The sequence below is a fragment of the Arctopsyche grandis genome, chromosome 9 (genome assembly GCF_051622035.1).
Source record: "Arctopsyche grandis isolate Sample6627 chromosome 9, ASM5162203v2, whole genome shotgun sequence".
NCBI classification, from domain to species: Eukaryota; Metazoa; Arthropoda; class Insecta; order Trichoptera; family Hydropsychidae; genus Arctopsyche; species Arctopsyche grandis.
This window is the reverse complement of record NC_135363.1, coordinates 2,817,824-2,834,934: the sequence shown is the minus strand read 5'-3', so window position 1 is coordinate 2,834,934 and position 17,111 is coordinate 2,817,824. Positions and strand designations below refer to the sequence as shown.

Genomic DNA, 17,111 nt, shown 5'->3' with positions numbered 1-17,111 from the left:
TCAATTTGAACGGTTTAAATTCCGCCAATGGGGTGCGATCTCGCCGCTGATTGGTCCATTTCGATTGTTCTAATTTGAATTTTTATTTGAATAGAATGACGAGATTTTGTTAAGTTTATCGAATATCATTAAAAGGTACAGAGAAATGTTATAACAATAGAAGTGGTATTGTTTTATTACATTCCTAAATGATTTTAGCATCAGTCGATTTTGATGCTTGGTAGTCGACGTTTGTCCGATAAAATCTTTTCTGGGCAAGGGCAATGGCAAGTGCATCGTTAAAAATTGCACTGCACACAAAAATTGATGCATTCAAAAACACACAATAAACAAAATGGGATACATACATTCAAGAGTTAAGAATTGTAAATTGGTTTTTGAGCTCTTTTTCCTATTACGCTGTACATATTAACATTATAATAATATTGTGGCGGCTCACTATACGACATGGTCGAGTTTAGTTACCTTCCTGCGAGTGGGGACCAACTCGGCTGGGTTCGGAGAGCGCTACTCACTCTGCCTTCAGCTGTCATATAATAAACACGTGCATTCAACATGCCAGTCGTCTCACTCGTTCATCCCCCATCAGTGGCGGACTGGGACTGAAATCAGTACATGCCAGGAGTCAAAGGGGGCCCACCCAGGGTTAAAAAAATTTGTCCCCCCCCCCCATATAACAAAATTTTCTTCTTTCCATCACGCCAAAAATCAAGGATAAAAAAAAAATCAAAAATGGGAATAAACAAATTTAAGTACAAGAAAAATGGCAAAAGCAAAATAGATCCATAAATTACATTGTAAATTTCGTTTTAACCCTTGTCCTAGGTAAATAGAATGCATCATAAAAGAATGCGGCATAAAAGCGGTTTTTACTTTCGGTATAAAACAATCGGGGACGTCATTTCAGCTTTTTCTTGGGAGGGGCAGGCAAAGATTGGTCAAATTGAAAAATTTTCAATAAATCTTGTTTAAAAATGGAAAATATTCTTTGCATACACCTTATTGAGTTTTAAAATATGAAAAAAATAAGCTTATTTTTGAAAAAATAATTATAAAAAAATATTATCTAAAAAGCGAAAAAAGCGCCGCAGGTGAAAATTTTTTTCTATGTACATACATATGTACGTAATAACAATAGAAAAAGTTTTGAGATCATGCAAAAATTCGAACTCATAATCGATCGCTGATCACGTTTACATAATATAGAAAAATGTGTATGGCTCTGTGTGACTTATTATTATTTATATTAAATAACTAAAACTTGTTTTGAACCGAATTCGTTACACATGAAGTTTAAATCCATCTCATTCGTTGTTTTGTGAGAGAATGGACGTCTGCAAATAAAATAAAATAGGAGAAATAAAATCATTTGTGATTTAACCGATTCAGTAAAATATTAATTTAAAACCTTTCTTGAAATCAAAAAATATACGAACTTTCGGAAAAATAAACGTTACACATTGTTTTTGAGACAAAATAAAGTAAAGGGGACCTTTCTAACGATTCGCTCCATAGGATGAACAATTTCTAAGAATTTTACCCAAGGCATACTACTTAAAAACCAAAATATACTTGTTTCGAAATAATAAAATCTTTTTTTTTTCAAAGCACATAGCAGCGATTATTTTATTAGATACCCAAAAGTAACATACAGTAGCATTCATAGATCCATAGTATATCATTAATCGTTAAATTCATAATATTTTCTAAATTCACACTATTCCTTAATTTAGGGAGGCGAGCGCCCCCCTATTACGTCCCTGAAAAAAATGCATAATATTTTCAGTTAATGTTAATCTAAAATCGGGATTTTGGGGAGGGGGCCCCTATCCTATATTTCTGTATACATGGTTGTGTCTAGATAAGGAATAGATTTTATATTCCGAAACTGTTTAAAATTGTGTATTTAAATCTTACTATATCGTCGAAGTATAATTAAATGTTATTATGAAGTAAATTTAAATCGCTGGTTGATGATGAATCGTCCTATCAAAATTGTTTTAAGCAATTCAGTTTATATTATTCACAGAAATTTGTTTATTCCCATTTTTATTTCAGTATGTAGTTGTTACATAGGTATTGGTATATACATATACATAACCTTAAGGTTGGAAATGGGCCCGGCAAAAGGGCCCACGAAAATGTTGAAACTTACATTTCGAGCCTAATAAAAAAAAGTTAACCGATCCTTGGGCTGTTAAAGCAGGTATTAATTGTTTGTGTATATCGTAAGAAATTCGTTTTGTTAAAATACCCAAACTTTAGGTCCCAAAGTGCAATATCCTATAAATTTTTACACACGTGAAATAGTTAAAAAGTTATTTAATTTTACTGAGGGCCCCTATTTTCTAACAGATAGTGGGGCCCACATGCCATCGGGCATGTTCGCTTGTATGGCCAGTCCGCCACTGTCCCCCATAACTGATGACCCACGTCAACAACTTTTTTTTCTCCCCACTTTCTCTTTGTGTAACAATTTTTTTTTTCTTTTGTAAAATTTGTTTCTTTGTAATTTTTGTATCGCTGATGCTGGGGGGGGAGTGATGTGGCGGCTCACTATACGACATGGTCGATTTTGGTTACCTTCCTGCGATTGGGGACCAACTCGGCTGGGTTCGGAGAGCGCTACTCACTCTGCCTTCAGCTGTCATATAATAAACACGTGCATTCAACATGCCAGTCGTCTCACTCGTTCATCCCCCATAATATAACCATTGAAGTATAATGTATAGAATAGTCATTCCTAACAAAAGTATCGCTTAAAAGCGAGCCATCGAAGAGAGAGACGGAAAGTCAGAAGAGAGACAAAAGAGTGAGGGAAAAAAAAATCGTGGAAGTAATCGTCCCTTGACGGGTCCTTTAGGGGCTGAGAGCAATTCTATGCATACTACTTCAATGTAGATAAAGTAATAATTAGTTTTAAAAAAGAATACGGTGTACGGCCCTGTTTTTCAATGAGTGAGGCTGGCGCACGTGCACTACAGATGTTCGGACTTTGTCGAACTAATACTACCACACAATTTCACTAGTAGAGCCTATTTCAAAGAGATCCTACTGCTACAGAGCTCAACAAACAACTGAGTAAAACAGCCGACATCTCCGTTTGGACGGAGATTTTGTGGCAACATTTTTGGAAGCTGAGAGCGCTTCTATACATTATACTTCAATGAATATAATACTATGATTACTTACAAAATTAATTTAAAATTGTAAAATAGAAAATGATCAGTTGATCAGTAGTTATTAAAATAGATATAAGATGTATTGTGAACATAATTTAGTAATAATAAAAAGCATTTAAAAATCAAAAAACATTCAAGAGTTTTCATTGAGGCCAATGAGAACTCTTTCAGATATCCTCACAGGAAAAAATCGGAAGCTGAAGGATCCAGAAAACTTTGAAAGTAAATCTGGGATCTGGGAAATTATCTGCTCGTCAAAATTTTATTCCCATAGTTGGGGGTGGGGGGATGCTCCTTTCACCCCCCCCCCCCCCTCCCTGGATCCGTCCTTGAATTTGCAACTACAAAGTAATTACAGACGGCTGTTTATCGAGGTTAGAAATAAGTTACAATAACACGAAAGCCATGTGAAATGCAAAGGAGGTATGTAAAAAGGGCTCAACTTGTTGATGAACATAAAAATGATAGCAAAGTCTTTTAAGCTCTCGAAATCTTTTATTCTTGAATAAAAGTTGTTTTTTGAATAAAATTTGTTTTTCTTGAATAAAAATTGTTTTTCTTGTTGATTTAAAATTATTATAATTTTAATTATTTAGTCGAGAGGTGTAGTTATGAATGAAATTCAACAGACATATGTATAAGTGGTTGTCTTTTTACGTAGAACATGTCAGTCGCCTCAAAGTAATTTCAAAATGGTTGCCTGAATGACTATAATTTCATGATAAATCGGAAAGCACTAAAGAGCTTTTCTAACTTACAAAATAGGTAATACCTTTGTGATTTGGAGCATAAAAAAGCTCCAAATCACAAACGGATTTTCAGACCATTGGTATTATTTTTAAATATTAAACGCTTTTTCATATTATCCTTCATAATGTGTTCAGTCGTAGCTTTTTCGTTAAAACACTTCCCCCACTATCCAAGAGAAGGTGGAAATTTTACTTATCATACCTATCCACCCTCATAAAAAATTCGACGAGTAAGCAGACAGCCAATTTTGCTACGAAAAATAAAATTATGCAATCGCACATTTCAATTTTGGTTTTGTACTGCAGTCTTTCAGTGTTTAAAACATTTGCACTGACGTATTGCTGATAGATACTATATAACAGCAATTGCTTTGAGCTTATAAATAGCATCTACCAAATGTAAAAATGTGTGCAACGCACACAGGCGGCCGAAAGAAATGAATCGAAAAAATTATATTCGTTAAAAAATTCGAAACAAGACATCGTGTTTTTTTAATGCATTTCGTTGTATACTTGTGGATTGCTGTTGCAGGTTACAACTTTTAACACACCTGCAATATAATTCGGGGAAATAACGAGATAGCAGCTATAACTTCGATCCACATAGAGCTAGGTCTTTTATGTTCTATTATCTTTGCGACTGCCAGATGTATTTATTCAAGGATGTTGAATATTGGTTGGTCATCGAAATAACAATGTCCTAGATGTGGGATTGGTGGTAAAAACACTATATTTTCATGAATGTACTTGAAAACGTTCAGTCTCTCTTGTCGTCTGTTTCTGTTCAGAACTAAACTTTTTGGTTTTCTGTCTGTTTTTCTGATTAATTAACACGTTCAACCTGGCGTGTACCAACGGTGGCCACGCGGATAGTGCTATGGCAGACTATAATTTTACGGTTCCACTTCATTGAGCACCCCAACACTAAAATTCCTATAAAATTCTAAAGATTTAGGGACAACTCATTATATAAAGTGATTTGAGCCGCCGTTATGCGTAATTGGGTGCCGATACGCGTGACAGTGCCGCCACATGGGCAAATGTTTGAAATCATGCGCCGGGCTGAATGTGTTAAGGTAAGGCTTTTGCATGCACTTCATTTTTTATATTAATATGGTTTATACAAATGCTGATAAAATTGAAGAGCGGCCGATTTAAGTTTGCACACAGACGGCCAAACTCCTAGGCGCGGCCCTGAATAGTACCACTAGTGATGCTTAAGCAACCCAACTGAAGATACTCCAACACGCTTGCCGACTAACAAACCCCACTGCCATTTCAAACATTCTCCAAATGCAGGAATCAAATAAAAAAAACATACATATATTATAACATGCAAAGCTTTTTTATTCATTTCATAAATCAAATATAATCAAACTGAAAAGCAAGCTCAATTAAACTTGGATTTTTAAATCAATCTTGTCAAAAATTATTCTTCATACAAAATTTTTAAATACATTATCATATATATAATATAATATAATACACAAAATAACAAAAACTACAAATATCCATACATAATAATAATAATAAAATAGACTCTTTATGTCCTATTAAGTAGAAATGTGACTTATAACACTATTCGTCAGCTAGAAATAAAGGAATCCATTATCACCCTCATTAAAAAATTACACCTTCCACAAAATAATACTATCCGCAGAAGTAATATTCCAAAATATACAAGATTTTTTTAATGGTAAATTTTTAAATTTAATCAACAATAAATTGTATACTTTTTAAATACATTTAAAAAAAACCATTTTAAAAGAAACGAGAAAAACTGAAAATACTACATATGTATACACATATGTATGTATGTATAACTTCCTTCACAACTTCACAAATCCATTCGATGAACATACAATATATTCACTTTAATATCACAGTTTTACAAATGCCGTCGCAACGTGGAATACCCATCGCCGAGGACGGATCGGTGAATTGACTTACCGCCTTTACATACATTCAATACACGACAGAGCAGCATCACACGGATGAGAGACGTGCACCAAGTCCTAAAACGCACATTTCAGTTTTTCAATACCTCGATAACAATATTAATTAAACAATCTGCACATAAATGTCACAATGAAATAATACCATTTCTATTGATGAATTATTGAACCGAATAAAAATATATTGCATGTAAATAAATAATGACTAGCGTATGACAACCAGAGATAGATACATCGTAATTATTATTCTAACACACAAACATTATCAAATGAAGATATATATACATACATAGATTGTGACATTTATTAAAAAAAAAAAAAAAAAAAACTTGTGAAATTGCAATAATCTTCCTTATAAATATTCATAAAGCTCAAATGGAATTACGTATTGAATAACGAACAAACAACGCGTGAATAAAACTGAACTGCACAAACAAATAATAATAAAAAAATTATAAAAAAAATCTAATTACAAAATGAAACGATACAATTGTTGGCCAGGGTGTAATTATTGGCCGTTTGAACTTTGAGTAAAACTATAACTGAAATAACAGATAATGAACATGGGCACCAACCATCAAGGACACAATATGTTCTCAGCGATTTATGTCCCACGGTACAATTCAAAAGTGGCCAATAACTATACACTGTCCAAAAACTGTACATTTCCCCTCCTCGCCGATTACAATAGTGATATACATAAGTAAGAATATGACAATTCAAAATGGCCAAACGTCATTGTTAGGTTACATGAAAACATAACCTATCAGTCTTACACAACGACTGGCGCCACCTGGCAGTGACAAACCAGAAACATTCTTTAAATTGTGTGTACTATTGAAACCGGTGAGAAATGCATTAAATAATACATTGTAAGTAAATGTGCGATAAATAATTAATTACACAGGCATCATTTCATTTAACTAATGTCACTATCGATTTCCAGGCCATGGTAAATAGCTTCCCCATCCTTTATTGGCATTCGGGTCTAATCCTAAAACAAATAAATATTATAAAATTATACACATAAAGGTCAATGGGCAAATAGTATGGAAGAAAAACCCGCGGCGGACAGAAATGAAATTGTGAGGATATATAGATAAATGTCTCTAGTTTATCACGGTAAGGGTCGCTTTCTTGTGGGTTGTGGGAATATTGAAAAACGAGCGAAAAAATATTGCAATGAGCGAGACGCGACCCTATACCTGCGTGTGAGAGAGAGGGAGCGAACGTATACCTGCCGGGTACGTACATCAACATCACGCGGGACGTACATCAACTCGCCAAAACCCTTTACTTACTAAAGTTTTGTAAGCGTCGAAGGGTAGCTACCCGTGGAGAAGAAACCAAAACAAACCAGGAAGAAAAAATAATCTGAGTATGGCTGCTTTAGTAGCTATTTAACAGAACGATAACTTACATTTAATAGTAGTATTCGATTTTTTGAATAAATTTATTTTTGGTTCAAACTTTGTTCTCCCATGGATTCTAAATAAAAAATAAGTGAATTTATACTCTTTCATTTTATATCATTTTCATTTATGTCCGCGACCGGGTCGGATTGCGCCCAATGACCTTTATCAGTGCTACTTTAGTATGCGGTCTACCTTAGCATGCGATCTACCTTTGAATCACGGTCGACTATTTTTTATTTTATCTATGTACGTAGTAACAATAGATGAAGTTTTTTTATTTGTATCGTAGCAACGAAATGTTTATTACAATTTTTGTTTTTTCCTGCCGCCCCATAATTTTGTCGTCAAATCAAAATATCGTCAGCAGATACATTTCATTTTATTACAATCAATGTACACTCGTCATTACAGATCGCTCCAATGCGACGAGTGTACGAGAACGGTCAGACAAAGTATACAGTACGTTCAATAAACATCGAATACAATAATTAATCAAGTACAGAAATAATAATCATAGAGACATCTATGGATTATTTTTAGATTTTGTGTACAATTATTATTACAATTTTTATACACATAATAAACACGAAATTAAAGAGACATCTATAGATTTCAGATTTCTGTGCATAATTTCTACAAATTATACACACAGATTTTTGTGACAATAGGAAATGATCTATTACCAATTTTCAGGACTCGTTTCAACGATGATCACATAAAATTGGCAAACTCTGATAGAGAAACGATAGATTTGGAGTCACAAAACCCCCAAATCTAACCAGCAGTTTGGTGAGTCGAACCATCGATCGCAGTGGTGCTAAATATATACTCTACCATACGCTACATATCTCTTGACCAAATCTTAAATGAATAGGGCCAACCTTAACTTAACCTAACCTACCCTGACCCTTAAATAAATAGATGTTGGCTGCTAAGATATGTTTTCTTTTATGAAAATATTGATGAAATAAAACTTAAAAAAAAAGATAACTTAGCAGCCAACACCTATTTATTTAAGGGTCAGGATAGGTTAGGTTAAGTTAAGGTTGGTCCTATTCATTTAAGATTAGGTTGTTAGGGTCGGTATTATTCAGTCTCAGTGTCACTCGCGAGAACTGAGACAGTGAGACTGCATATTAAAGTAAAAACGTGACGGTAGATCGCATTCTAAAGTAGATATGTGAAGGTAGACCGCATACTAAGTAATAAGTAGCACCAATTTATCTTGTGTAACGTTGTTATTAATAAAGCAATACCTTTAGCGACCGCTGAAAGCTGATGCGTCTCTTCGGGACTGAGAGTGAGGATCGTATTCAACACGGGAACTAGTCTACTTCGCTCGTCACCAGCTCCCAAGGTCAAAAACTGCAAACGCACAAAACCATTGCAAATCCAAAGAGTTAAAATAACATAAAAAAATTTCAACAAAATTTAACCTTGACTATAACGTTCTTGAGGTACTCCTGATTGTGATGATGCAAACCGCGATCTAAAGCTCTCTGACACCGTCGAACCTCCTCCTTCAACGCTTCACCAAGCTGAGCCCTTCTCGCAACTTCTTTCTCAGCCTCAGCCAACAAATCAGTCAAGTGATTCACTCTACAAAAAACAATCAAAATTAGCACAACCACACAACAGCACATTGAAAAACATAGTTACAAAATTAAAAACCGTTTATTTTGAGTTTCAATCTGCTTCAAAGCACTAGCATACTGCTGTTCAACATCACCGTCAAAATAAGGCCCTGGACCGTCTTCCGGTATTCCATTTTCGAGGAGTTGATCCAATGGCATCGGCTCACGACGGCCCCTAGTGAGTCGTCTATTTGAATTGCTCAACGTTGTCGGAGACGGCGATGGAGTGCTTTCCGAGCCCTAAATAAATCAATTGATTAGAATTTCACACGACAAAAACTTATGCGAAAAAGATCCAACCCACATAAGTAAAATTACTCATATATGTCTGAATATGTAACATAATATACCTCTCCTTCTTCTCTCTCTAAAAGAATTACATTAGCTTCTCCAACAACTTCTGGTCGGTCTTGAGAGGGAATACTTCCACTATCCGTGGAACTTTGTGCACTATTCAAAGCGATGAATTGCAAAGGCTTATTAACGTGAAGAATTGTAGATTCCTTTGATATCGCAATACCAGATCGCGCCAAGCTCGCTATGGAAAAGTCTAATTCTTTTCTAAGCTTGGCCACTTCGGCTGCCGAGGACTCTTCAAGTTCAGCGATTTGTTTCTTGTAGCACTGCGTCAACGTACTCATCTGCAATTGACAAAATATATAAACACCATTGCAGATGCAAAAAGTTTATATGATAAAAACGACCTATTTTTTTTATTACCTGAAGTTTAATATTCTTCTGCTCTTGAGTCTCCTTTTGTAGAAGTATTGAATATTGTTCCGACATCTTTTCTCGATCAGTTTGAGCTGATGCAATGGCCGACTGTAATTCACTGCAACGTGCTGTTAAACGTACTTTCTCCACTTGTATCGTTTCCAACTGCGATCTAAACATTAAAAGATTAAACTATAGCATACACTGATAATATGAAAGCATCATTGTATATCAGACTTACTTGAAATTGTCTGATTCTGCTCGTGTTGCATCCAGAGATGCTTTCAATGCAGCCATCTCTTCTTTGAGATTCTCCTCTACGCTAAGATCTTTCGTCTGATTTTGGCGTAGAACAGATTGTGCCCTAACCTATAAAAGAAAACATTTTTAAATATAATACAAATTTTGTCAATTACACATACAGACAAGTTTATCTATAGAAGTTAGATTTCAAAATTAAAAGCAACATTGTGGGCAAATAAGCTTTTCACTAATACTATTTTTAAGTTAAAAATCTTTAGACCAGTATTATTATATTATTAAGACCGGTGTGACGCTTTGGGGCAACCTGTCAGGTCACACTGGTCATTTTATTGTTGTTATTATTTTAAAATAACAAATTAAATTAAATAAATATAAAAACGGACGCGATGTATGTATTATTGTATGTATGTGGGTATGTGGTAGATGCGTCGACCAGTATGGAGATTTCAAAAAAACAAATTTTAGAATGCCAGGAGAAAATATTGTGCCTAGAGATATTTAATAAAATAAATACACGCGAACAAGGCGCACAACCAATCAGTGTGAAGTGGTCTAAAACGTTTGGCCAATTAGAGCAACGACGATACATTCTGACCAATGCATGCATTTTAAGCATCCGCTATAGCAGAGCATCGCGACCTCTGGATATTCGCGGCAGAGACTCGTAGAGTTTGTCAGCTACGTACATACATATGTACTTCATAGGCAGTCGCTAGTTATTCCGTATATGCATAGGGACAAAACACTAACTAACATCGGTTTTCTCCCTCACACGCGATCTCACTCGCACGCATTAGGCCGAAGTGCTATTCGGGGAACACATATTACCGCGGTGCACAGGTTACGATGCTCTGCGCTATAGGGATAGTGATGACCAATCATGCCAAAGAGACGCAGGGTAGCGGGGAAGTGGGGGGGGGGGGTGGAGCGTCTGACATGTGCTCCTGATATTGAGCACCTGAATTGGAACGGGTGACGTCAGCGTCAGATGCGCGGGAGCATACACACATCCACGAAGACACACACACATACATTCATGTATCATTTCTAATGGGTGAACGGGTTGGATCGGCGAGCGTGTAATGCGCGCAATCAACATTTTACTATTAATACGCGCGCGTGCCTATAAATTACCTTACATTATATTTATATATAACTTTATTTTAATATGTGTATCAATTCGTTTCCGAAGCCACCCGTTGAAATCAGCGGGCCCAACACTAGTTATAGTAATATAAACTAAATACTAAATCTCACTTTATAATTGGTAAACTCAATTCTGATGCTTTCCAATTCGACAATTTTTAATTGCAGCTTCTCGTCGATCTCGTTGTACTTCGACTCGCTCTTCTTCAGTCGGGTCACCAATTCGGACTTTTCCTGTCCCGCCGACAGTACCGACTTCTCCCGTTCGCCCAAAGCGGACGCCAACTGAATATTCAAATCTTCATTGTGTTGTTTGGAATCTTCCAAGTTTCGCTCAAGTTCAGAAATCGCCTCGTTCTTTGACACTATCACGCTTTCTTTGTCTTTCAAATTTTCCGTGGCAGTGTTCAACAGGTCTTTGATTTCTTTCGAGATTTTCTCCTCGCTGTTCAACTGATCTTCGAGCATCTTTATCTGGGTTTTGAGCGAAACGATAGTGGCTTGCTGCATGTCGATTGTCGACTCCATCTTAACAATAAAACAAATCGCATTAAAAATAGTAATTTTTAATAATAATAATAAAAACAAAAATTTAATACAATTTACCTGTATAATTTTCTTCTTATCATCTTCCATTTTATTTGTAAGATCTTTCATTGATCGTTCATAATCTTCCATTTCTAAACTGAGCACACTCTTCTTCTTCACTTCTTTCTTTGCCTTTTCCAAAGCCTCTTTTGTTATTTGATGTTGACTAATTTCCAACGCCAACTGGGCTTCTTTAAGTGTCAAAGTATCTGAAAAGCCAATACAAATTATGAAACAATTTCATCATACTCAAAATTATACGCTTACAATAGAACAATAGACAACCTTGAATCTTAGCCACCTCCGTATCTTTGCCTTTACCGTCTCCGGCGGTTGCTTTCAATGATGCTATTTGACTCTGAAGCTCTTTCACAGTCGAGCCTAGGTTCGTTTTCGAAGTCTCCAACTCGCTTTTGAAATGATTCATCGATATATTCGCCGCTGCCAGATCCTTCGTCAGCTTTTGCACTTCGTTCTTAGCTTTTATGTATTCCTTTTCCTGGTTGTCGAACTCGGCTTTCTTTCGCTCAAATTCATCGGCAATTTTATCGTATTCCGATTGGATACTGTGCACGTTTTTAGCCGTGCTTCCCACCTTCTGCAATTTACTATCCGTATCAGACTTCTCCTGTTCCAATTTCGAATTCGCATCTTCTAGGCTTTTGTTTTGCAGTGTCAGCTCACCGACGCGTTTTTTCAACTTAATTGCTAACATTCTCAATTTGGAATACCTTCAAAATGCAAACAATCATATTAAAATGCCACATTACAGAATCAAGCTAAGACAAAAGTTACTCGAAATACCTTTCTTCAAACGACTCATCCAAATCTCTCATCCTAGATGATTCTTCGACTCTAGATAGTGTAGATACCGACATGTTGTCACTACGGGCATCTATAAAAAGATAAAAACTCATGTGACTTTCAATCCGACATCAATTGATTGTATTTAAATTCTTTAATATCATATTCGAATGTGAATTTCTAAGTTAAAAAATAGCATTAGAACAAGTTGACAAACCAATTTACATTAGTAAACAGTATCTAGTATTAGTAAACAGTATCAGTATCTAGACAAGATTACATACCGTATGAAACATTTCCCTGATTGTGTTTCAATTTTTCAATATCTTCTTGGAGAGAAATTATGATGTGATCTCTTTCATTCAACAACGACTGCCAGTGCGTAGACAAATTCTCCTTTTCAGTCATCCAACTACGTTTCTCATTTTCATCATCATCAACCTTACTGGTCATCTTCTTAATTTCATCGTCCTTCTGCTCATTAGCTTCTTTAATCTTCTTCATCTCTTCTTCCAAAAGTTGCACCTTCCGATTCAACTCGGATATTTCCATATACTGCTTGCTTATAGTTTCGCCCCTCTCTTTGATGACTTGGTTGATCTCTTTCATTTCTTTGAGAAGCTCGGCGTTTTCGCTCTTATAATTCGATATCTTTCCTTTAACGCTCTCGTGATCTTTCAGCAAGGCCTCAAGCTCGGAGAGCCGTTGACGAGACTCTTTTACCTCGGATATCAACGACGAGTTCTCACTCTTGAATGTACCGATCCTAGTCTGCAGCTTGGAAATGTCCGTTTGGAGCATGTCGTTTTGTTCGACGATCTTGCGCATCTCCGGAGTCACGTGCTCGTCAGACGTACCGTCAAACTGGACTTTGAGCATTTCGTTAGACTCGCACAATAGTTTGTTCTCTTCTTCTACGGACACTATAGCAGATCTGAGAGAAGCGAGCTCTTCTTTCATTTTCGTCACCATCGCTTGATCGACTTTATTGTCTTGCCTCGATTTTAAGCTGTCCACTAGATCTGCCTTTTCACATTCTAAACTATCTACGCAGTCTTTCAACCGTTTGATATCATTTTTGAGGGACGTAATGTTATTGGTCAAATCTTGATGAGCATTCTGCAATTCAGTTTTTTCAACTTCAACTCTTTGTATGGTATCTCTGGCGGCTTTCTTTTCATTTATTAAAATGAGTTTTTCACTTTCCAAAGATTTTATATTGTTGATCAACACATCGTTTTCAGACTTAAGAGAGTCCAAATTTTTAGCACAAAGAGTCTTTTCCTTTTCAAGTACGTTGTATTCAGATGTAATCGAATTCAATTTAGCATTAACTGAATCATATTCCATAGTCAAATCTTGAGCCCTTTCTTCTTTAACGGTGTCCTCGTTTTTTTCGTTTTGCATTGAATCTAGTTTGATTTTCAATTCAATATTTTCCGACTCGAGTTTCAGTAGTTGTTCGCTTAGAAGTTTCGAAGCGTTCAAAATGTCTTGTTGCCATTTGGGAACACTTTCGGAATAGTCGCTGACTGTTTTCAAAAGCACTGATTTGGAATTCTTCAGTTGGGTTATACTCGAGTTGCATTTCGCTAATTTTTCTTTGCAATATTTAAGCCTAGCATTGAGCTTTTCTTTTTTCGCTTTTTCTGTCTCGTATTGCTTTTCCATTTCAGAGAGTTTATTTTGCGCTTCAGACAAAGATGAACTTGCATTGCTCATGTCATCGTTCATTGTATTAATTTGACTATTTTTATTTTCTAATTCTGCTTTCAAACATTCAACTGTATTTTGTATTTCAAGCTTTTCTTTATTTGAATTTTCTAAATCTAATTTATATGATTCAATACTTGCAGTTAATGAATCGATTTCGGACACATTATCATTTTCAAGTTTTTGACCTACAACATGAAAAATAAAATATTAAAACAAATATATAAAAGCATATAAATTTACAAATTAATAAAACTATACCTTGTGAGGAATTTTTTTCCAATGCCAAAAGTGCCTGTTGTTGTTCTAGGCCTATTTTATTCAATTTTTCTATTTGTTTTTCAAGTTCATCTAATTGTTTAATCAACCCTTCATTCTCATCTTGCATTCTACTATTTTGTCTTTTCAGCGACGTGTTTTCAGTATCAATTGTTGAAAGTTGACATCTAGCTCCATTCAGTTCTTTCGCAAGTTTATCATGTCGCTGTTCGTATTCTAATTTTTTCTTATCTAGTTCCTGTTGTATTTTTTCACTCGAAGATTTCCATTTTGCTAGATTAGTTTTGAGCGAGTCAACCTCTGTAGCATAATTAAGTTTCTGTTCAGTGAGAGTGTCGATAAACTCTTGCATCATCCGAAGACTTTCTTTATCTGCAGCTTTTTGAGTTTCTAATTTTTGACATTGCTCCTTTAAAACGTCACACTCATTTGAAACTTCTAAAACGATAATATTATTATTTTAAAGTAAATTAATACTCAATAATTCCAGTTAAGGAAAAATAAACGCCTTATACCTGTTTTGGCTTGTTTAGCCTTTTGTGCAATCAGCAATAAAGCCTTACATTTCTTAATTAGATCTTCTCTCGGTAAATTATCAAAAGGACTTTTCTTTGATGAACTTTCATCAGTTTGCTGAAAAATTAAGATTGAATAAAAATATATTCATTTTGAGACATTTTGTTTCGATTATTGCTTCTAAATAAAATGATTTAAAATAAAAGTTGTGTCGATTAACTCTCCCCTCCAAACAAATATCATTAAGCATCAAACATGTGTCAAGTTTTAGGTTCATTTTTCGGATAAAATATTTCAATTCATAATAATGACAGTTCTATTGAAAGCTTTTGAGATTTAAGCTTTTTGAAACTATTTCCTAGGTATGACACAGTTAGTTAAATGTTTAGTATACGCATACGTCAGTCAAAACATTAGGGTCATGTGATCTAATGACAGTCTAATTGATATTCAAATGTTATTCAATGACAAGAAGTGGAGCAACTGACAGCAGTGGACGGGTCGGGGGGCAGCGGCTCCATGTCTAGCCGACGTTTTCGACACTTGACAGGGCGGATGACACTTTTCTCCTGACACTTGACACCTGACCACGACACACCACCGGCCACCCACACATCAAGCAGCCAACTTTCATTTCACTCAATAATACGAAATTCAAATTTTTATATTTCACTAAGTGTTCACATTTGAAGCTTCAAATTTTGAAATGTACATTTATTTCACAACATAATTAACATTTAAGCTGTTTAAAATGCAATATAATAATAGGAATAACTTTTTGAGTGCGATATAATTTCGATTGATTTTCTGTAATGCCTATTCTTTACTTTGTCCGAGTAGCAATGAATACTGCCCTGTCTTGCTCTTACCCACGCAATATTGCATCTTGTTCTTACGCACGCAACTGCGTTATTTTTTATTCATGAAGCTTAATATTCCAAATAGATACAAGAGAAAGCTACATATTTTAGCTTTGGTTCGGTGATTATATTAAAGGGGATAAACGAATGAGACGACTGGCATGTTGATGCACGTGCTTTGATTATGGAAGCCAGAGACGAAGTGCGGTAGCGACTCTGAACATGGGCGAGTTGGTCCCAACTCGCAAGAAGGTTACCGAACTCGACCATGTTATATAGGGTAATTGGACTATTCGTCACATTGGGGTGGTCACAAAGACAATTTTTGCCATGAAAATCGCGAATACACAATATTTGACTGTGACGAGTAATTTGTGACCAGTAATCACTGAACCGTTATATAGCGAGGCGTCATAATATCACAGAACATATGGCACCCAAAAACTCAATCGATCGAAAACTATCCACATGAAATATCGTACTAATGAGAACTCGAGTACTAGATATTCCGTATTCCCGATTTTTGTGGCAACGATTGTCGTACGCGCGATCGCAACTTGCGCAATAATCTATTTACCGTACCGTTATCTCGTGTACGAAAATTTGTTCCTAATGCGAAGAAGATACGTACATATGTACATAAAGACATATTGATTACTTGGTAAAATTTTATAATTTTTGAAAGGAGTACATTTAAAAATTTTTCAGTAATTAATCTCAAGAACGAAAATTTAAGATATCAAGATTTTTTGGTTTCTGCAAAAGCCGTAAATGTAGAATTAGATGCCCATAAATTGTATGACAATATTTGCCTTTTTAAAAATATAATTACTTCCAACGAATCGTTCGATTTGCCCACCAATAAATGGATACAAATATTTCCCTCTAATGTTTTCACCCACGCAATGGTATTGCTCCACGCTCATAGATCTAGAATATACTAGATCCACCCTCACGTGTTATACTTGTCTCCCTTTTGGCGCATGCACAGTTTCTCTTAGTAGATAGGTAGGTACCGCTGCGTCGTAGGGGAAAAAAAACCCAACTTCCCCGGTAGTTAAACCCCCCGCACCCCTCAGTTAGTGAAGACAAGATCTCCGACCAAAATAACACGTCTGGTCCCATCTAGTGTATTATACATCAATGTCCACGCTCCATACATTCATATGGGTAAACAGATTATTGCGCAAATTTCGATTGCGCGTACGACAATCGTTGCCACAAAAATCGCGAATACGGAATATCTGGCACTCTAGTTCTTGTTGATGAATTGTAATTGTAATTGAATTTCA

The 17,111-nt window shown here is 35.6% G+C and overlaps 1 protein-coding gene across 1 annotated transcript; it reads right to left on the bottom strand.

Annotated features, from left to right (window-relative positions):
• Positions 1–6,720: 6,720 nt before the first annotated feature.
• LOC143916512 (uncharacterized) lies at positions 6,721–15,583 on the bottom strand. Its single transcript, XM_077437650.1, has 15 exons — positions 15,448–15,583; positions 14,959–15,076; positions 14,426–14,881; positions 12,736–14,352; positions 12,452–12,542; positions 11,933–12,378; positions 11,666–11,856; positions 11,171–11,587; positions 9,891–10,018; positions 9,656–9,821; positions 9,286–9,576; positions 8,973–9,175; positions 8,738–8,900; positions 8,558–8,666; positions 6,721–6,880 (listed from the first exon to the last, which is right to left on the bottom strand). Exons 1-15 carry the CDS (start codon positions 15,478–15,480, stop codon positions 6,819–6,821), a joined length of 4,491 nt encoding a protein of 1,496 aa, XP_077293776.1. The 5' UTR covers positions 15,481–15,583; the 3' UTR covers positions 6,721–6,818.
• Positions 15,584–17,111: the final 1,528 nt, after the last annotated feature.